This window comes from Lipophrys pholis (genome assembly GCF_963383615.2).
Source record: "Lipophrys pholis genome assembly, chromosome: 14".
Lineage (NCBI taxonomy): Eukaryota > Metazoa > Chordata > Actinopteri > Blenniiformes > Blenniidae > Lipophrys > Lipophrys pholis.
In genome coordinates this window covers 24,230,426-24,252,591 of record NC_137633.1, presented here as the reverse complement: position 1 = coordinate 24,252,591, position 22,166 = coordinate 24,230,426, and the positions used below count along the sequence as shown (strand labels likewise).

At 46.4% G+C, this 22,166-nt stretch overlaps 2 protein-coding genes across 2 annotated transcripts in view; one reads left to right on the top strand and one right to left on the bottom strand.

Moving 5' to 3' along the window:
- Positions 1-6,596, top strand: part of fancm (FA complementation group M) — a gene marked incomplete at both ends in the record, with an annotated part of 59,912 nt that extends 53,316 nt beyond the window's left edge. The window contains 9 exons of the mRNA XM_080479886.1: positions 1,310-1,378; positions 1,557-1,676; positions 3,290-3,455; positions 3,551-3,657; positions 3,726-3,859; positions 4,211-4,304; positions 4,412-4,697; positions 6,109-6,403; positions 6,494-6,596. Of these exons, the coding sequence (XP_080336012.1) occupies positions 1,310-1,378; positions 1,557-1,676; positions 3,290-3,455; positions 3,551-3,657; positions 3,726-3,859; positions 4,211-4,304; positions 4,412-4,697; positions 6,109-6,403; positions 6,494-6,596 (1,374 nt within the window). The remainder of the gene's footprint in view (positions 1-1,309; positions 1,379-1,556; positions 1,677-3,289; positions 3,456-3,550; positions 3,658-3,725; positions 3,860-4,210; positions 4,305-4,411; positions 4,698-6,108; positions 6,404-6,493) is intronic.
- Positions 6,597-11,126: 4,530 nt separating this feature from the next.
- Positions 11,127-19,358, bottom strand: slc25a29l (solute carrier family 25 member 29-like). Its single transcript, XM_080480841.1, has 4 exons — positions 18,982-19,358; positions 17,365-17,408; positions 16,072-16,155; positions 11,127-13,154 (listed from the first exon to the last, which is right to left on the bottom strand). The coding sequence occupies exons 1-4, from the start codon at positions 19,013-19,015 to the stop codon at positions 12,381-12,383; spliced, it is 936 nt and encodes a 311-aa protein (XP_080336967.1). The 5' UTR covers positions 19,016-19,358; the 3' UTR covers positions 11,127-12,380.
- Positions 19,359-22,166: the final 2,808 nt, after the last annotated feature.

Below are 22,166 nucleotides of genomic sequence, written 5' to 3'. Positions count from 1 at the left end.
ATCCTGGATACAGCATGCTAAACTAAAAGAGATTGTAGCGTATGAGCATTTTGCTGGTGATCATCTAAGAATCAGTCTGTAGTGGGTGAGACCACCCCACTCACTGCTGCTCGTCTTCTGCTGCTGGAAGGTGATTTCACCGATGCAGCGTACACACAGAAACGAGGAGACGGACTTCATTCATCAGTTTGGTCTGGATCGCTCTAGAACATCCTGAACCTCGGATGCAGACCAAAGAGCCAGAAAACATTGAGCCTCTTTCTCATGAAGCGCCAATAAAAGGCTCATTTTATGGCAAAAAAATCCAAGCTTTCATTTACAGTAGTATGTAGTTTGTTTTGTAGTTGCTGATGAACCAAAAGTGTCTCTTCATCTATAAAGAAGTTCTGTGGGTAGAAAATAATATTGGAGCGTCTCGTAGCGGAGCCTGCGGTCATACAAGACCTGGAAGTGAAGTTAGTCACAATGATGTTACCATGAAAAACGAGAAACAAACGACAATGGAAAACTGCTTCTAAATTAAATATCTGACTCTGTGAGTCAGCGCCGGAGCTCTGCAGCAACGCGGCTCCGCGATCGCGGATTAAATGATCTCGTTCCCTCGTATTATTAACTCGAGGGAACGGCTTATTATATCGTTCCCACAAGTTATTATTATTTTTTCCCCCTATAACCACTCCGGGGCTCCGTATTCGCTTTAGATTTCAGAAGGCTGGTTGAGCGTCGTCGGTAACCATAACACCGCCCCCAGCTGATGGCGTGCCCGGCTCCCCTTTGGCCCAGCAACGATGTCGGGCGTGCCGGCGTGCATGCGCACTCGTTGCACCCTCACTTTATCGTCTTGTATTTTAAAATTTGATCTTTATGGAGCTGTGTTTTGCAAAAAATGTATAAATGAGAAGTCATTTTGACAAAAAAAAGCCAGCAGAGACAATCTATTCATACATTTTTTTTCTTCAAATTTTCTTTGAGATTTGCACAGAACAAAACCACAGGATTGTTAGATGGTCAACTAAAGGGCAGTTCTGTCGCAAAGCAATATTTCATTTCTATTTTTCCACTTCTACTATTCCCGCCCTACCCAACTTATCACACATGCGTTCCTTTCATTCCTACCAACACACATCTTAGACGGTTTGACCCCCCCAAAAAAAAGTTTCATCATGAAAAGTAATAATAACAAAGCCCACCATCGTCATGGTAACCCCTTTCTCTACCTGAAATGTCAGACACACGTTGTGCTTCGGATGAGAGTTGTAGAGAGATAAATACGTTGAAGTCTGACACGTAACATGTTTCTGTCTCACAGTCCAAACTGCCTGCGGAAGTGGACTCCCCACTGGTCCTGGACAGAAAACGCTCTGCAGTACTCAACACTGTGAGACATCTTTGTTCTTTACTTCACAAGGAATGTCTTCCCTTTATGGCTCAGTCAGATTTTGATGTATAGATTCGGTGTCACAGTTTCTGCGGGTGCTCATTGCGGGATATTATGCGGTATCAAGACGGGCTCTGAGCGCGGTCCAGCACTGGACTAATTGTTCTCTCTCTCCCAGTCGGATGAAACGGAGGCCGAAGATGTTTCTGATGAGGACTTCCAGAAAGAGGCTGGATTCTCACGCCGAAGCTCAGCACAGCGAGCCAAGAGGCAGCGAGTCCAACAACTCAACACAAAGGTTTGTCCAGCGGCTGGAGGTTCTGAGCAAAAGGTGCCAGTCATTAGCGTCACATGTTCACTTTGCAAGGGAAGGAAACTTTTATCCGCGGTGAAAAGTTCCACCATCAAATCTGAGCGAGCGGCGAGGAAGCCGCGCAGGAACGTGAGCCTCAGTGAGGCCCCGTCCACACGAGTCAAAGCCATCTTCTCTCTCCCTGTCGTCCTTAAAAGTTTCCCGTCCACACGGCACCATGAAAATGATTCAAAAAGATGGAGTACATGTGCCAGGCTTAAGGCCTCTTCATACTCCATACGAACAAGACGAATGTTCGGCAGTGCCGAACAAAATGACGTCATTTCCTTCTTCCGAAGACATTTGTTTCGGCTGTTCCAACCGTCCTGGCCGAACTATGTAGGAGCCGCACTGCCGAAACTTCTGCACTGCCGTGTGCTGCGCATGCGTGTTCTAGTTCGCTCATGACTATCAGTCATATTTTAATCATATTTAGCTTGTAACATCGCTACTGTACGAGCGCCGCAGCTCGTTAAAATGTCGGAGTGCAGGCTTTTACATGATGCACCTGAATGCATCACGAACAGCTGTCAGCTCCTGAAGTTAAAACCGGACCAACATGGCGCTCGGACAAAAACTCTCTTTTATTACTGAAACAGTTCAGAGAAATGTCTTTCTGAAAGCACCGGAGGCGAGAAATAAACTGTACAGTTGAAAAGTTTAAACGCAGACGTGTGGTTGCTGTGAGGGGGCGTGGCCTGTGGCTAGGGGCGTGGCCTGCTGTGAGGGGGCGTGGCCTCCGAGTTCGGCAGCTTCTTATCGGAGTATGAACTGTCCTGCCGAAAAAGGTTTTTTTTTCAGCAGCTGGCTGACGTCACTGCCGAATTTTCTTCTTGTTCTTATGGGTTCAAAAAGGGAGTCTGCAGGGGCCTTTATAGTTGTTGCTGTAACTCTGCTACAGAAATACACCAAAGATGGAAAAGTGCATGCAGAAATCCTTGTATTCAAGAAATCCAACATCTCACCTCATTAAACTGACCAGCCGCAGCACGACCTGGAGCATGCAGTCTGCCGTTGTCGTCGTTAAGTGACGTCGTGGAGAGGGTGGAGAGGGTGATGACATTGTCATTTTCAGCAAATCAATCTGACGTTTTATAATTGATCCACTCTGGGACTCGTTTTCAGGCTCCTATCAATCAATCAATCATTTTCTTGTCATTGTCATTTACAGGCAACGGAGTTTCATTGGAGCAACACAACCCAAATACAATGTTGTTAACAAATAGTGCATTAATGGTGCAGAATCCCATAAATACTTTTACTCTTAGCAACAAGAGGCAGAACAGATAAACAGAGAGCACAGGGTCAGATGCGGAGTTGCAGCAATGCAAAGTTCAATCCAGTTACTGTATTGGAGTTTCAATAAAAGTCTGTAAAAACCAATCAGATCATGAATCCATCACAACAAGAGTCTCGTTCAAAGTGTCTGTGTTTCTCTTCTCGAGTCGACCTACTAACTTTTATACAATTTCAAATAGTCACGCTTCACTTTCATAAGAGCTGAACTTCTCTACACCTGAAGTCTCTCTGCTTCCCCCCCCCCCGTACACCTCCTTCAGCTCAGCACGGGTGGAGCAGCCCGTCACTTCCTGGATGAAGAAGCAGAGCTGTGTGAGGACGGGGACGGAGCTGACGTGTCCTCTGATGAAGAGGACGGACGGGAGCAGGACGAAGATCTCCAGGGCTTTGTTGTCGACAACACACACGTGTCTGAAGGCCTGGATGGTGGGTCTCTGTCTGTCTGTCTGTCTGTCTGTCTGTCTGTCTGTCTGTCTGTCTGTCTGTCTGTCTGTGTGTGTGTGACATGTTTCCTCTGTCAGACTCTCAGATGCAGGAGGTGTACCTGAAGTCTGTGAGAAGTCCTGCAATTCGAGGAAAGTTCAAGATGTGCTACACGAAGCGTCCCAACGTGGACGTCTTCTCTCAGGTAGCCACTGTCACTTTACTTGTCCAAGCACCGGTGAGCGTGGTGGACTCACTGGGTGTCCTTGTCAGGTCCCGGAGCTGGATGAGACGTACGCAGAGGACAGCTTTGTGGTGGGCAGTGACGTGGAGGAAGCGAGCAGCGAGGAGGAGGCTCCACCGGTAGAACTCCTGCCTGAGGAGTCCTACGTGGACGGGAGGAGGCAGTATGTCACCCGGCGCCGACTCCTCCTGCACAGAGCCCGGGCTCAGCGTCCTCCTGCACGGGGAGGGACCAACAAGCGCACTCGGCTCCTCCACATCCAGGACTCCAGTGAGGAGGAGACGGGAGGAGGAGCACCAGGTGGGGCACCAGGAGGAGGAGGAGGAGGTGGAGGTGGAGGAGGAGGACCAGAGCCCAGCAGGCTGCAGCAAACCGCCTCCAGCTGCTCCCTGCAGACTGAAGCTCCGAGACACTCGGAGGACGACGACCAGCACAGGAAGAGGTAGAGGAACTTCTTGTTCTGGACCTCATGAGCATCACCAGACCTCTCAGCTCCTCCTTTCTTCTCCTGCAGTTTCCTCCAGAGGTTAGAAAATCAACATGTTGTGAGTGACCAGCTGGACTTTGTGGAACCGGACACTCATGTCATCTCAAAGAAAGACGTTCAGGTAAAACCAAACCAGATGCATATCAGCACGCCGAGAAAGAACATGCAGCCGCAGTCCCGAGTGTCCCTGACGAGGCGACCGTCCGCCCGCTGTGTGTCTCCGTTCAGGACCCCCGTGGCCCCGGGCCGGTCTGCATCCTGGTGGACAGTCGCTGCCTCGGTGCCGGAGCCGACCTGCTGACCTTCCTGCGTCAGCGGCACGCCGCCAGCGTGCGCGTGTGCTCACTGGACGGCAGCTACTTCATCGTCAGCACCCGCATGGCGGCGGAGAGGCTGAGCCGGGCAGAGCTGGCCGCGGCGCAGAACCAGAGGCGGCTGGCAGAGAGGCTGAGCGGCATGCTGGGGCTGTTCGAACGCGTGTGTCTGATCGTGGAGAAGGAGCGGTGCAGAACAGGTGAGCCTCTGAGCAGCTGGACTTCAGCCCGGGACCTCAATCAGTACGTCCATTAATTGAACGATAAATGAAATGAACTCCGTAACTTTTACGAGGAAAAACAAACACGCATGCACCGTCTTGGTTTTCCTCGTCTCTCGTCTCCAAACAAGCTGGATGACGAGAAGCTTCGCTCTGCACGTCGTCTTCAGCGCCGGAGCGCTGTGGCTTCAGAGCCACATGAAGGGAGTGAAGCGTCTCGTCAATAATCTAGAATCTTTTCCTCGAGCTCCTACTCAGCCTGACTCGCCTCGCCTCTACTGGACTCAGCCCCGCTCGTTTTCCATTACGATATAGTACCACCACGGCGTGGGCGGAGTCATCCGAGCGTTCTCCGTCGTGCACAAGTAATCACCCCCAATATGAGGCTTCACTGTGTTTCAGTTTCACTGGTGACCCTGTTAACTGGTGCCACAAGCCGTTAGTAGCATCTGATGTTACTGATGGTACGACACTAAACGTGGTTAAACGGCGTTCGCCGGTACAGCTTCGGGTTTTGGTCGAGTTTTTAACATCTGCTGTGAAAAAAAGGGGGACACTCGAAGAGGCCGGTCACCAGTTAACAGGGAAACCAGTAAAGCCGAAACACTGCGGCTCAGAGGCCTCCCGAAACTGTGTGACTGAATCCTCTGCTTGGCCACCAGACACTGTCGCTGGTCCACCGAGTCCATCTCTGCGTCTTTCTCTGTTTGTGAGCGTTTTTGTTGTGATCGGGTTTCAAAAAAACAAATGGCGTGGCGAGTGAGCCGCCTTCTGACTCATCTGTGTCGTGACGCTCCAGCCAATCAGCAGCCTGCCGTCTGCCGACGTCACATTGTCCACTCGCCTTAGCGAGCTTGGAACCTCGGCTGTGGAGGTACCACGAAAGTACCCGGTAGCGGGTACGAACACGTAGTGGAAAAGCATCAAAAGCGAGTAGAGTCAAGTAGAGTAATGGTGCTTTTCCCCACTAATTCCTCCTCAGACTGACTCGACTCGCTTTTCCACTACGTGTCGGTCCCCGCGACCAGCTACTTTCGTGGTAAACATGCTGGTGAGGTTCCAAGCGCGAGCCGAGGACGGGAAAACGCTGCGATGACTCTGCCCACGCCGTGGTCGTGGTATTTTAATACAGAAGAAGCAAGGCAAGGCGAGTAGAGGTAAGGCTGAAGAGGAGCGAGTGGGGACGCACAATTTGTCTCTGTGAGTGGGGGCTGCAAGCGCACGATCACACACACACACACACACACACACACACACACACACACACACACACACACACACACATTATGATATATTACTACAATAATTTGCGGGACAATATATTTTCCAGCAACATTACTTATGGTCACACGCCTGGTTTGACTCAACCTTCCCAACGTCTCTGATTCAGGAGACACTTCGCGGCCCTTCCAGCGCACGCGCCACTACGACAGCACGCTGGCGGCGCTGGTGCGTTCAGGTGTCCGCCTGCTGTGGAGCAGCGGGGTGGAGGAGAGCGCCGCCCTGCTGGTGGACCTAGCATGGCTGGAGCAGCGTAAAGGTTGGGGCATCACGGCACCGCAGGAGGTCCGAGGCCAGCGGGGGCAGCAGGCCCTGCGGTGGTACAGCAGCCTGCCCTCCATCCACCACGCACACGCTCTGCAGCTGACTCACCGCTTCCCGTCCATCGCTCAGCTGATAGACAGGTCCTGAGAGACACTCCTGCCCCCTCTTGTCTCCTCATACTGTCTGTCCTCTCCTCATGTCCTCATTTGTCCTCTGCTCCTGTCCTGCAGCTCTGTGGACAGCCTCCAGGCCGGCGGCTGCATGAGTCGCAGCAGAGCGGAGCAGCTTTACGTCTTCTTGCGGTATAACTGTGACTCTTTGGTCCTGTCCTGATCCACCTCAGGAAACTGAGGACAGAACGTCCACTCCGTTCACTGCAGGATGACTCTACTTCAAAAATCCAGTCTGAAAGAGCTTTATGAAGACTTTTGGTTTGTAGTGTACTTTTTAGTTAATGAACACTTAATAATTAATTATAATGTTCCTAGTTTTCAGGGGACAAAATATGTTTGATATGATGAAACTTCTTCTCTCAGTTTGAATACTTTCCCACACACACACACACACACACACACACACACACACACCCACACACACACACAGAGTAAGTTTATAGTGAATTAATGTACAGTTTTACATAGTGCAGTTTTTGCTCAAAATGTATATTATTTAAATAATCAGCTGTTTCTTTGGGATCAGTTTGAACTTAAAATCATGTTTGCAGCCGGAGTGGACTGCGACTTGTTTTCCTGTTATGTCCTGATGAAACCACTAGAGGGCACCCTGTCGTCTCCTGGAAAGCTCCATTCTTCTGGAAATGTGTGAAACTCACAAAAGCTCAGCATTTGATTAAAGAAAAGTTTATTTCACCTTGAGTTGTAAAGAAATCCTTTGGTGCCGGTGATCAGGGTTGAAAATGTAACCAGGAGTTTACTCTATCAGAATAAAGTGATGCACCAGATTATTTTAGTTACCTTTTGATTACTTTAAAACATATGAATAAAGACAACAGAGTAAAAGAGGTTTGTCGTTGGCTCAGTGTATTTCCTTTACAGAAACATTTCACTTGAACTTGTTCATTGTCTGGGGTTCTGGACCATGTTCAGGACATCTGGTCCTGGTCCACGATTTGGACCTCCAGTTCTGGACCATGTTCAGGACATCTGGTCGTGGTCTACAATTTGGACCTCCAGTTCTGGACCATGTTCAGGACATCTGGTCCTGGTCCATAACTTGGACCTCCAGTTCTGGATCATGTTCAGTGCAAAAATTATGTTATTGATGAAGTTGTTTTTTACTTCTCGGTTGGAGGTGATATGAGACAGTAGGTGTGGATGTGGGGTGGGGGGTGGGGGTGGGGGGGGGGATGTTCAGAGCTGCTGCGGTGGGCTGAAGGTGCCTCATGCTGTTATAATACAGACACTTTCACTTTGAACGACGGTTCCACTGCTGCTGGTTATCTCTTGTATGATAACTGGTGGTGTTGCAGCCTCACCTGCTGCCTGAAACTCTCAGTCTTTAGTTAGTTATCCGGTTCTGGATTTATCAGGTTCTAGTCCATGTTCAGGTTCTCTGGACCTGGTCCATTATGCATGCTGGTTTGTTACCTTCCTCTGTTCTTTTTTTTCTGCTATGGTGACAACTCCACATCTGGTTTTACTTTCACTATTTTCTATCCATTTATTATGATGCGTGACAGCTTGATCTCATTTCAGTGAATGCCAGGGGTCTTAACATCCTGCTCAAGAGAACTATGGTACTGGAGTTTCACACTTGAGAAAAATATTGATTTTGCTGTGATTCAGGAAACACATTTATTGACATAACTGCCCCACGGGCAGATGATTCGGGTCCGGTAGCTTTTGCCATAATCCTCATGGATGGAACAAAAACCTTGCACTTATTTCTGCTTTTGTCCCGAACACACTTGATGTGGGTTTTTATGACTTGACTCTATCAATGAAGTTGAATTGAACTGAAACAGAGAACCAATCCTGCGTACTTTGAGTTCGTTTATCACGAGTCTGAGGGTCCAAAGCCCCGCACAGTCGCTCGGTGACGATCGGCAGCCTTTTCCCAATGCAGCTGCCAGCGTCTTCTCCACTTTGAGATAGATCGGGAAACCAGCGGCTCCAATCAGCAGCAGACCCGTTATCATCAATCCAATTATGTAGAGGTCTTCCACGTCCTCCATGGAACGGATTGACAGACACACGGACCTCCAGCTGTCCCAGGAGGACATGTGGACTCTCCCTTGCACGATCGTCTTGTCATAAAGATTTGTTGGATTGCACCGAGAGGCCAGCTGATAATTAACTTATTATAATAAGCCGTCTATCTGGGATGAAACCATTTTTATCAGTGCATCCACATGAGAAAACTATTAATGGAAGAAATTTAAAATCAAATATTTAACATGCTGCAATGAATCATTTAGATGTTTGTCAATAACGTTCAACGTTTATGTCCTTTCGTGCCACATAGAGAGAACCGAAATTGCATTTCTCTTCACACACATTTTAAAAAAGAATTTCACGCTCTAAAAATATACAAGAAATAATTGTGCTGTATAATAAGTTAAGAGTATAAAAAGGTAAATAAGATAAACACGGCAGTGAAATCAACACAGTAAAGTGAACAGAAAGTTATCACAAATATAAATGATGATGAGTGACTTGGATTTTATTTAGAGACGGTCTTCTATTGGATCATCAGTGCAAACAGAAGATTCCAGAACGTCTCCCAGAGACATCTGGTGCCACATGGCTGAGCAGAGAGCAGCTTTGACCTGTTGTGTCTTCATTGTGACCACCGTGTTGGAACAGTTGGAACTGTGATTGAAAAGTGTGTTCAAATGAGCAAAGAATGTGTTCAGTGCTTTGCAAAAAGAGCGCAAGAGTTCTGGAAACTGTGTGCAAACCATGGCGAGTGGTCAAGGTTTTGACACCAGAGTCCTGTTATTGAGAAATGTGTGCCGTCAGTCGGTGGCTGTTGCACTGAATGGACTTTAGTGTCTTATCAGTCGAGAAAAAACTGTAATCAAAGTGTAATTGTCACAGCTGAAGTTGGTTCAAGGAAACTCAGGATGTAGGAAAAAGGGGGCAGATCATGTAAGTTACCAAAGCAATAATCTGCCTTGAGCAACTTTAAATCATCTAAAATCCAAACGCGCTTTTTGTAGTCCATTTTCGGAAACTTGTAGTTCTTTCCCCACCATGGCGGACGTCACTAAATTGCCCCTGTCTCTGATTGGATGGATTTCACACATTAACGTACAATGTTTGCAAAGCCGTTGTACAGCAAGGCGGTCGCTCTGCCACCAGATGTCACCGTTTTGAAACGGCAGCTCGCCAAGGAGAACAGCGCATCAAAACAAGGACAAGCAGCTCCTCCACGCCGTCAGCAGGCGATTCAGACCTCCGTGAAGCTGCGTCCCAGTCCACACAAAACTCTGTGAAAATAGTCTCAATCATTTGTACTGCGTTACAGCTGGAAACACTGCTGTTTGTACTGCGTTAGAGCTGGAAACTGTTGTTGGTACTGCGTTAGAGCTGGAAACACTGTTTGTACTGCGTTAGAGCTGGAAACACTGCTGTTTGTACTGCGTTAGAGCTGGAAACTGTTGTTGGTACTGCGTTAGAGCTGGAAACACTGTTTGTACTGCGTTAGAGCTGGAAACTGTTGTTGGTACTGCGTTAGAGCTGGAAACTGCCGTTTGTACTGCGTTAGAGCTGGAAACACTGCTGTTTGTACTGCATTAGAGCTGGAAACTGCTGTTTGTACTGCGTTAGAGCTGGAAACACTGCTGTTTGTACTGCATTAGAGCTGGAAACTGCTGTTTGTACTGCGTTAGAGCTGGAAACACTGCTGTTTGTACTGCATTAGAGCTGGAAACTGCTGTTTGTGCTGCGTTGGAGCTGGAAACTGCTGTTTGTACTGCGTTGGAGCTTGAAACGGCTGTTTGTACTGCGTTGGAGCTTGAAACTGCTGTTTGTACTGCGTTGCTAAAGAATTTCCCCAGTGATTTATAAAGTGATTCTGAGTTTTTAAAGATATGACAAGTTTATTATGAGACGATGACGTCACGCAGACCCCCATATTGTCCGAATTGGCCAAAGAAAATGAAAACAAAAACCTCATGGAGGAATTATTGGGAGGGGGGAAAGTCTTCCACAGGATAGAGCTTTTCCTCAGCTTTAAAATGAGGTATTATTTGTGTTGATACGTGGACTAGCAAGTGAGCTACAAATGTTTTTGTGGATTTTCTAGCCTGAGATCTGTTTGTTTAGAACAAGCGGGAGACCTCCCCAAGATGGTGGCGCTGTCGGCACGCCACAGGTGACGACATGAGGCTTCTAGTGTTTTATATCCGTGCTTCAAGCTACAAGCTCCAGTCGAGCTGCAGAAACTGACGATAGCCGGAGGAGGAGCAGGGCCACAGACCGATACGAGTTATAGTAGGCCTATAGTCTAGGAGTCGACTTCTAAAGTTCTATGTGCTCCGTCTTCTTCATTTTTGGTGTATTTGGTGAGTCATGGTGCCCCCAAAAAGTCCTGGCATATGTACTACATGCCCTTAAGCCTCGTGTTGCGCGGTGTTCTTAGTGATGTGTGGACAAATCTTTTGTTTTTAAAAACCCCGGGGAGATAAAAGATCATTTTGACTCATGTGGACGTGGCCTCAAGTCTCCCGGAGCCAGGAACGTCAGACGGTTTAAATTCAGGTCATTCACTTACATTGTTAATCAGTAATCGGTGAAACTGCTGCTAAACCCACCTCCTCTGGGCCTTTCTCCAGCGCCCCCTGCTGTTTAATTGTAGATCATTTATAGAAAATGAAGCACTTTCTGTTCACGACTCATTGACAGTTGATTTATTACCAACGAGCTGCTCCAGAGGGGCCGGAGAGCCACATGTGGCTGCAGAGCTCCGAGATAAAGGTTTGTAACACGACGACTCCCCAGCAACATTTTATTAAAACAAGTAGAACGAACACGAACAGAAAATATTCTCCATCACTGAATAGAAGCTCCCACATTTCGACGGTCGAGTTCCTCCAGGTCAGAGAACGTAAAGCTTCTTCAACATTGGGTTTCACCTTGATGGGAAGTGGAGACTAAATAAAAGTCTTCAGTCAAAAAGCTTTTAATTCAGCATTTATTTCCAGAATTTTGACCAATTTCTGAGCTTAATATTAGAAAAGAGGCAGAATAAAAAAAAAAAAAAAAAGTCTTTCATACCTCCTGACAACAACAAGCAGGAAGAAACAACTTGTGTGAGAGGATCTATGAGAAACATGAGAGTGATCCACGAGGTGAACACACTCCCTGTGGTTGAACCTGTGCAGGTAAAGTGTCTGCTGGAGACGTCACACATTAATGGACAGACCACAGTCAGAGCGCCCATCACCTGAAGCACACGACGAATAAAACGCCAACAGTTCGTAACATTTGAGTATTTCAGCTGAATAAAGAGTCACCGCCACGTTTGTTTGGGCTTCAGCGATGGTGAATTCAAGTTTAACTGTTTGACCTACACTCATCCCTAAATTACTCACAACTCAACCAGATATGTACAAAAAGCATAGATAGTATGTACAGGCGCAGCTTCAATCTAAAAATATATTATTTAAATATAAAGTACGAGCACTCGTTTGAGGGACACACGTCCTCAGATGTCACCGTGTCCAACACACAGGACGGCGACGACGGGTCCAGCCAGGCCAAGTTAATGTTAAACCTTTACAGAACCACCAAAGGTTCCTGGGTCTACCGACTGGGGACGGAGTCTTTAGGAAAAAACTCTTTCTGCTGGCGAAGTAACATGACTAAAGTGTGAAGGTGGATTCATAAATCCTGATTCTTCAGAGGCTTTTCACCAACATGGACCTGAAGAGAAATGTTCCTAACGTGAGATTCTGGTCAATTCCAGGTATTTGTTGGATGTTTGTTGCAGCTGCAACATTTCAAGACAAATGTTTTGCTTCTTTTTTTTTTTTAAAAACAGGATCATGTTGAAAAGATTTTTTGTGTCTTAGATGAATTTCAGTTTTCTTTTTTGCACTGTAACAGGGTCAAGGTGCCGCGGTGGTGGCCGGAGGTCACGTGACCGATATGCTCACATGCTGGTGGGCTGCGTCTGCGCCTGCAGGTTCTGCAGCGGCTGCACGGACGCAGGCTCGGAGTCCTGCATGCCGCACTCCTCCCCGTCACGCATGTACAGTAAGAAGAGCGTCACCGTGGCGAAGGTGGTGGCATTGACGGGGAAGGCGCGCAGCAGCGTGGAGGTGAGGCCCCTGGTGAACACCCTCCACCCCTCCTTCCGGAGACTCTGGCGGACGCAGTCCATGATGCCGCTGTACTGGTTCACGCCGCCCACGCCGTCGGCCTGCAGGCGCGACTTGATGACGTCCACAGGATAGGTGGAGAGCCAGGAGGCGATGCCCGACATGCCTCCGGCAAACAGCAGCTTGAGGATCATGTAGGGGTCTTCGGGCTCGCAGCCCAACGAGCGCGTCAGTACGTCGTACGTCAGGAAGTACACGCCGAAGCCAGGGGTCTCCCGGAGCAGGGTGGTCACCATGCCGCGGTTGATCCCGCGGATCCCCTCCCTCCGGTAGATCCTCACCAGACAGTCCAGCGAGTTTTTGTACATCTTCCTCTTGGACTTCTTCTCTCCGGTTCCTTGCATCTGCATGCGGGTTTTGGCCAGTTCCATGGGGCAGCAGATGACGCACTGAATGGTTCCAGCCGACGCTCCGGCCAGGAACTGGTTCACAGGCGTGTCGCTGCCCAGCTTCCGCATGGCGTTCCCCTGCACGCCGAACACGATGGCGTTGATGAAGGTCAGACCCATCATGGGGGAGCCGATGCCTTTGTACAGGCCGAGTCCCTGCAGAGACAGGAGAGGTCACGGTCATAGCCCAACACTGCAGAATAAAACCACGACTCTGCTGCCACTTTTCAAGCTTCGCAGCAGGTTTCATTTGAGTCCCAAGACCATTTATCAGCCATCTTTTCTGCAAAAAAAAGGGATACGGCAGACTTCTCATGCTCTGAACCGTTCTCATTCAAAACTACTGGCTGGTCATCGAAAACATTTCCAGGACTAGTTTGAGTTCTGCCTGAGGCCGTTTGTTTCTTCACATTATTTTGTAGAGCATTTTTTTTTTTACAAACTTTATTCGGTGTAAATGTTTGATAAATTGCAGTAAAACTCAACATTGTTTTTATGTGTTTGTGGTCCTACAGTGCCACCTTGTGGTCAGTACATCTTTTACTTTGAAGACCGTAATTTTCTACTTCTGGTGGGTTTTTCTGTGTGTTAAACTTCCTGCTGTTCTGTTTTCACAATGTGCTCATGCATCGTCGAATGGTAATACCTAGGGCTGCCAAATGATTAAAACATTTCATGGGAATAATCACAGGGTTGCTCTGGATTAAATTGGATTAATCACAACTGCATATTAATTCTGAGCCTACTGTGTATTAATTATTTCATTTTGCTTGAGCAAACAGACCCAAGAAAGAAGAGAATCTATGTGAAATAAACATGCACCTTTAACACCTGTAACAGTTCATGGTAACACAAAACCTCTTTTCCAAAGCAAACGTTTATCTACACAAATGTTCCCGTTACTCCTTTTTCAACAGCGACTGAGACCAACTAACTTGTTGGTATTGTCGGAGAGGATGTGGGATTGTGGGAAAAATGTGGGATTTTAAGCTGGAAGAGCTTCAGTGAAAAGAAAAGTCCTTCCTGCAGAGTACGCTTATGTCACTGCACTGTTCCGTCTTGGATTTCTTTGTACTCAGATTTCCCATCGAGGCGGCCAGCGTCTTCCGTGTGACTCACTGCCGGATTAAACCTATTTGGTCTGAGAGACGGTAGGAATACCTGGACAAACTGCTGAAATGAGTTGCCAGAGACGTTTCAGCCATTCTGCGCTGCAGATGGGTTAATTGTGTAATTTTTTTATTCATTAGATTGATTAATCTGCATCAACGCATGAATTCAATTCAACTTTATTTATATAGCAACAAATACAACACAGTAACTTCTAGGTGCTTTTAACGGAGAAAAGAGAAAAACCCAACGAATCCACATGAGTCAGCAGATTTATTTGCGACGGTGGAAAGAAAAACTCGAACAGGAAGGAACCTCCAGTAAAAACATGTTAAACACTGGTTATTTATTTTGTTGGGCTGTCAGGATCGTGTTTAGATTGTGATTTAACTCATCATTGTTGTATTAATTTAAAAACTGTCCATTCTATATTTCATCATTAGTTGGTTAAAAATATTAATATGTGAACATGATTTATGTGTGACTGATATTTAGTTTTTCTCTGTTCAATACTGCAGCTTTCGTCAAGAAGAAAGAAAATCACTTCCTATTTGTAACTGTGTCCCGTTCATTGATGTACAACAACACTGTGGCTTCGCAAAAAGGCTGAACGACGACCACTTAGGACACACGTGCAAGCCGACAGCATAACTGAAATGACTGAACACGGTGTTGTGAGATTGAGATCATTTGTAATCCAGCCAGTTCCCAACACGTCGACCATTTTAAGAAAAGGGCGAAGTGTTTTAATGTTTGCAGCACTCTTGACATTTTCTAGTTAATGTTTTGTGCTAAAAAGCCTTTTGAAATGTAAATATTCTGTTAATACTTGACATAATCTTAGTATGTGGTAAAAGATAGACGCAGCGTACGAGTGTATGTTCAGACAGCGGACAAGCAAAGGCTATAATCAACTTAACCAGTGGCACAAACAAACATCACATCCAGGAAAGAGAGACGTTCACACTTATCTTCTGCTCACAAGTGACTCACAATCAGCACGTTACATCTGATAATAAAGCAGTGAGGACCGTGTTGAATGGTTTTATCACGATTGTGCAGAAGTTCCAGAATAGTCATGGAATTTTCAAGGTCAATATAATATATTCAAATCATTCTGGCTTTTACTTTTTTTTATATATATTTCTCACATGTTAAATCACATTATACAGTGTAATAGATATTTCTCCACCCAAAACCATTTTTTGGGGTTTTTTTTGGTTTTGGGTGGTGTAAAACTTTCCCTGCTCTTTGAAACATTTACGAAGGATTAATCATTAATCTGAGGGACATCGTCCATCTAAACATTCCGAGGAGGTCTTCAGTTTAAAATTTGTTAGAAATACGTGCTATCAGGGAACTTTCTTCAGACTGTCAATCATACTGTGAAGGTAGAGTAAATGAACAGTATGTAAGAGCAGTGATGTCATGTTAGAGTAACGCATTACTGGCAATTCTTTTCATTAGCGAGTAATCTCATAGATTACCATATCAGTAATCAGATTAAAATTACCTATCCAAGTATGATCTTCTTGTCTGTAAAGCCTCTTTATGACTGAACAGACCAGGCAAAGACTACACACACACACACACACACACACACACTCACACTCTCTCTCTCGCCCTCATGCACCTGCCCCGCCCCCTTCTCCACTTCCAGCCAATCAAAGGCCAACGGCGCATTCAAGTTACACTAAAGAATAGGAAGCAACGGACCGTCATCATTGAACCTTAATATTGCACCAATAACACACCTGCAGAGACGTTGCACCATTTTGGTAAACGACTCCTCCAAATTAAAACCCTTATTCCGACTATAAATAAATATTTTCTAATGTACGAGTCCCTGCAGTCTTTATTTAGCCGCGGGGGGGAGGGACCGAGGTCCTCTGTGACCCTCCATGTCGGGAACACATGAAACGTGACACTTCAAAGCGTCTCCGGATCGCTGTCCTCTACTTACAGACTCCTGTCGGACGATGGACTGGAAGCAGTGGAACGTCCCGCGGTACAGAGGCTTGTCCACACTCTGCACCTGCAGCCTCACCTGGGGGGGGGGGGGGGGGGGGGGGGGGGGGGACAGAGCGCACGTCTGACTTGAACCACAGAGCACGGCATTATTTACATAACAAAAAAAAAAAACACAAGGAAGGTGAAAACAGTGGAGGACCGGGATCTGCAACCTGCTATTGACCCTCACCGACAACCTGCTTTACTGCATGAATCCCTCAAGCTGTTAACGTGGCTTAAAAAGGTTCAACTGTTAGAACGAGCTTAAAAACTGAGGGTTTTTTTTTTTTTAAAAGCAGGTGAAAATATTTACAGATAAAAAAAAAAAAAAACTGTAGTTCTGAGACTTTATGAATTAAAAACTCAGAAGCAGTTTTGTAAGTGAAGAAAAATTCAAAAGTATAAATGCTCTCCTCATGTTTAAAAGGATCTTTTGATCCCCGATGTCATTGCTTCACTGCTCGCCCCCCCGAGGACAAATAAAGTTATTTTGATTGAGAAAGGTTGCAGACCCCTGGTTTGAACACGAGGGAGGAGAACATTGAAGATGTCTCAGTGCGTTATGTTTCTAGAGCTGAAGAGAGGACACTGGGTGAGAGAGAGAAAGACCTTGACCGTACTTACGAGGTCACATTTCCGTGGAGAGGGTGTTTATTTCTCTCTCTCATCTACAACACAGTGACACTGTTGCTGTTAAAGACGAACCCCCCCCCCCCCCCCCCCCAGGCCACTCGGGGATGGGGGGGGGTAAATCACAATGCCAGCAAGGCATCAAACAACCCCCGGCACAATCTGCAGGCCTCACACATCCACCGCTTCAGGACAAACGTTACGCTCTCGGGTTCCAGAGACACACTAACATCATGCCTTTTCTGACATATAGACATGCGCCACACTTAAAACAGTTTAAAATCAGAAGTCTGAAACCTGCAGTTGTGGAGCCACACGTGTTAAAAAAACAAAACAAGTGTTAAAACAGTTCTGGAAAGGACCTCTGTTAAAATCTGTTACCAGGTGAGTGCAGCTAAAAGTAGATAAATGTATAACTAAGCAGTACATATGAGGTGAAACCATGGCGTTATTCATAAAATAACAAATAAGGTTGTTTGACTTGTGTATCACACGGTGAAAAGACAGGTAAAGGACACGTCCACAGGAGACACGCTGGACTTTCTTCATAGGAAATCGGCCCGGATCCACTTATTCACGTCTGTTTTACACGAGCAGAGCGAGAGAGGAAACCCACCTTCACAGTGTCAAACGGATGTCCCACCAAAACACCAGCAGCACCTGGAGACAACACAGGGACAAGGCCTTCAGGGACAAGTAGACCAAACTCCCCAGCGTCGGAGACGACGTGCCGCGAGGCTTCAACTGTCCCCGTGTCACAAAGCAAACACGCGGGCTGCTCAGCGGGACCGGCCTTGACTCCCACCGTCCTCACTCATTAACCAGGAGCTCCTCGCTTTGTCTGCAGCCTGTGGCCTAAAGACACGTCTCACCACCGGGACGGGGACAGAACATGGACTCAGTTTCCTCACACGCACAGAAAACCTGCGGGAACTACAGTTCCTAACCGCGGCGGTTTCATCACATCGTTTTGCTTCTTCCACCTTTTTGGGATCATTTAGGAAGTTTTAAATACTTTCTTGTTTCACCTACTCTTTTTATTTTTAAACGCTGTCTCACTTTAGGCAGCTTCAATTTTTTTGTTTTAACCGTTTTTGATCTTCAAACCCAGCCTGACTGACTCCGAAATGAAAGATTTTAGTGGATCAACTCAACAATTCTTTACTTTAAATAGAGCATTTAGACCGTCTGTCTGCTTCAAGCAAATAACTCAAGTTAAAAATCCTCACTACACATTCATCGTCCATATAAAGTAATTCAATACAACAGGTACAGAAATTATATTCAGACATTTATTCTAGTTTACAAAAAGGTGGCGTTTCGCATATTTTAGCCATAGAATACCTAAAATGGGTGGGGAAAGGGGGCAGAAACTATTGTTCATTCAACTGATCCAGCTCAACATCGTGACAACCTACAAGCAAATATTATATTTCAGATTTATTGAATATTATTTTATTTAAGACGTGCAAAACAGAACACTTTGTACTGAAGAGGAAGAAACTCTTGTCTATTTCAGGAAAAAATATCACGTGTGAGAAAAATAAGTCAGAATATACGTTTTTTTTAGGCCGAAACTAAATTTACAAGTCAAACTTTCCCCTCAGAATTCCGCCCTGGTCCCCAGTAGTTCTCCAGACTGTCTCCTCAGCCTCAGGTGAGCCTGACAAGCTTCAGTGAACCAGGGTGGAGGGAGGTGTGGGTCCAGGGAACCTGGGTGGAGGCGTGGGTCAAGGGAACCAGGGAACCTGGGTGGAGGTGTGGGTCCAGGGAACCTGTGTGGGTCCAGGGAACCTGGGTGGAGGTGTGGGTCCAGGGAACCTGGGAACCTGGGTGGAGGTGTGGGTCCAGGGAACCTGGGAACCTGGGTGGAGGTGTGGGTCCAGGGAACCTGGGAACCTGGGTGGAGGTGTGGGTCCAGCAGATGGGTGAAGATGGACTGAAGCTGCTGGACGCAGTTTTAATTCGCATTCAAAGTATTGGCGCGTTTTTCTGGGTGGTAAAGAAGCTTTAAATTCACTTCCGGTACCTCCACTGTACATTAGTGTGAAGACACGTGTTCGGGTGGTTCATTATTCTGACTTTTTCTTTATTTTTTTTTACCGTTTCAGTGCGAACCGGCAGTGAGCTGAGCTCTACTGTTCTTTGTCTTTCTGTCTGGACTGTCCTCGTCCCTCCTGCAGTGGAAAATAACCCCGCAATGCTAAGCTAGGCGGCTAACCGGTCCGCTCACCTCCTATACAGCCGGCGGCGAAGTCCAGAGCCATGCTCCAACCCGGGACAGGTGTGTGGACTCCTCGGAGACGTGTGCAGCGGGCCGGCGGTCCGCTTCCCGGTGTTACGGTCTGTGGCTCTCCTGTCTGCTCCCCGGGGGTGGCTGCACGCTGCGGCGGTGGCCTCCTCTTGTGAACTCCCGGAGAGTCTCCACACAAACCTTTCTATTTCTGTGGAGAGACACACACACACACACACACACACACACACACACACACACACACACACACACACACACACACACACACACACACACACACACACACACACACACACACACACACACACACACACACACACACACACACACACACGCGCAGCCTCTTTTTTTGAAGCGACCAATCAGATGAGCGGCCAGCAGACAACTCCCCCAGCGGCGGGTCCGCCCCTCGCGCCCATTGGCTGCTGCTTCAGGACAGTGAGAAGGTGTCTGCTGTCTGCAGAATCAACAGCCTTATCGAACCAGCAGGGTCCAAACATGTGTCCCCTGGGGGTCAGGACACTTTTTGTTTCACTCTTGGTGGTGAGGGACAGTGAAGGTAAAAGTTAAAACACATCCAGTGTCCAAGTCAGGCTGAGTTTTTAAACGATATTTCACAGTCACAGTAACGCTGACCTGTGATTAAAGTTTCTTTCTGGGCAAGGAGCGATTCTATCTTTGAAACACCTTTGAAATGGATTTATGGAGAGTTTTGAAGCACATGGCAGTCCACTTCTCTTTCGATGTTTTTCACTGGGTCTGCAATTTTGCATGTCCCAACTGTAAACAACGTCCTGATCAATCACACTTTAGGCATAATTTGTTCAGATATCAGAGAAAATGGGCATCTTTTGCGTAGCTGCAGGCTGCATTAACAGACGGACCCTTGTCCATACCTCTAATTTTATCATTTCAACGCTGATCCTTAGAGAAAGAAGAGACGGATTGCAGCTGTGAGGAGGGAAGGTTGGGAGACAACCTTGTACTAAAGACTCTGCAGTGTCCATTTCATATCAAGTTTCACTATCATGATCATTATTAAAGGAAGAAATAGGTGTTATGAGTTATCAACGCACTAGCTTGCGTACCAGTATAATCCACTTGTATCACTTCTGCTCAGAACTGTTAATGACACGACCATATATGGGAGGATGCAACTACAAGCACACCAGTCTGTAACATATGTCGACCTGACATCCTGCTTGTCTGAAGAAAGTACGATTGTGATATCTAAAACTTCTTGGGGCAGAACACAAGGTGAAGGCAGTTTCGGTAAAGACAACATGTGACACCCACACCATATGTGCAGGGAGGGGTGAAAGAAATGCTTATAAACCAACGTTTTAGTTCACTCGGGGCTCTTGACCAAAGAAGCCTGATCCTCCCGGTCGGACTGGTGCTTGAGCCCGAGATCTCGTTTTTATTCCATGTATTCTGCTTAAGGTAATTATCAATAAACAGTATGCAAGTGTGATTAATTCCACTCTTGTTTCCTCATCAATTCAATGAACACATTAATGACTGTTTTTCCTTCATTATATCATTGTGTTTCTGTGTGGACAGCTTTCATGGTTCAATTACAGAAGTTAGTCACTCCTAGTCCAGTGTCATCCCAGATAGACGATTCCCAGTTAGACGATAGTGCCCCCCCTCCCCCCCCCCCCCACACACACCTCCCCACCCCCCGATAGACGATTCCCATTATAATAAGTGAATTATTTGTAACATTTCAGTGACCAAGGATGAATAGTAATGTATTTTTACACTTGAAGACACACAGTTTCTTTGAAAAAGTAGTTGAACATTAGTTTAAAATCGTGGTGGGGGGGGAAGAAGAAGAAAAACACAGTGTCCCGATGTCAGACTAAAAACATGTTTTATAAAGACACATACAGTAGCTCAATAATAGCCGCCTCCCCGCCGCAGCGGTGAACGGACAACTCGTCCGCGGACAACTGTCGTCAGCTGCGCTGCGAAGCTTCTCCCCGTTTATAATTATCAACATATTATTTCCCCATATTTCTAAACCATAACTCAGATATGGAAGATTGAGGGAGTTAAATAATACGTTGAGTGAATTTTGATCTAATACGGATCAGATTTTACACATTATGCCAATATTATAACTCTCTCATTCTTCCATATCTGAGTTATGGCGTGGAAATAAGGGGAAATAATATGTTAATAATTATAAAAGTGAAATAACATAGAGGAGCTATTATTAAGTATATTTGACACAAAGACATAAACATTAGCAGCTCTCCAGAGCGCAAATTCAACAGGGCGCATCGTGCACCGGCTCAGATTGATCTTCAGAAATACGGATTTCAGAAATGTATTTCTGAAAACCAATAAGCCGTCTTGTCCATGTTGAGGTTGTTGTCCTCACACCATGTCACCATACTGGACACCTCCCTTCTGGAGGCCTCTTCGTCTCCGCCAGGGATACGTCCGATCACTGCAGCGTCATCCGCAAACTTCAGGATGTTGTGACGTCACATGCTTTTTCAGCATTTCTGATTTGAAGGATTGGATTTGTAAGTACACTGTGCACAGGAGAGGTATGACTAATATATCTTTGTAACGGTGTAAAGACGTAGTCATGCCCCGATGTCGGAGCGGGATAACGCTGCTTTGTAGCTGTCAGCTTTGAGTGATGCGTTCAAGTGCATCACGTAAACGCGCTTTCCGACATATTAACGAGCTGCGGGGCTCATTGAGCGACGTTACTTCATAAACATGTTTAAAATATGACTGATATTCATTAGTGAGCTGGAACGTGCACGGCAGTGCAGAAGTTTTGGGGGGGGGGGGGGCGTCTTGTACGCAAAAGAAGACCATTCTTTGTGAGAAACAAAGCCATATGAAACTATACTAAATGCATATGGACATATACTAGATATATGAAACATATATAAGATATCAATTAGCAATAATATGTAAAAGTACTTTGTACAGAGTATATTTTTCCCCCAAAATTTGAAATCTCATGCGTGGACGAGTTGTCCTACAATCCCGCGCTGCGGCGGCGAGGCGGCCGTTGTTGAGCGACTTTATAACACATATGTTTTTAGCCCGACATTTGTTTTTCTTCCCCGCCGGGATTTTAAAGTAATGTTCAGCTACTTTTTCAAAGAAACTATGTGTCTTTAAGTGTAAAAATA

What these genes read in the sequence shown, in the direction of transcription:
- slc25a29l (XM_080480841.1), bottom strand. Translation starts at nt 19,015, where the DNA reads ATGGCTCTGGACTTCGCCGCCGGCTGTATAGGAG. An exon ending in CGCCGCCGGCTGTATAGGAG is followed by an intron (nt 17,409 to 18,981) that starts GTGAGCGGACCG and finishes TGTTGTCTCCAG; the next exon opens with GTGCTGCTGGTGTTTTGGTG. An exon ending in CCATCGTCCGACAGGAGTCT is followed by an intron (nt 13,155 to 16,071) that starts GTAAGTAGAGGA and finishes CTGTCTCTGCAG; the next exon opens with GGACTCGGCCTGTACAAAGG.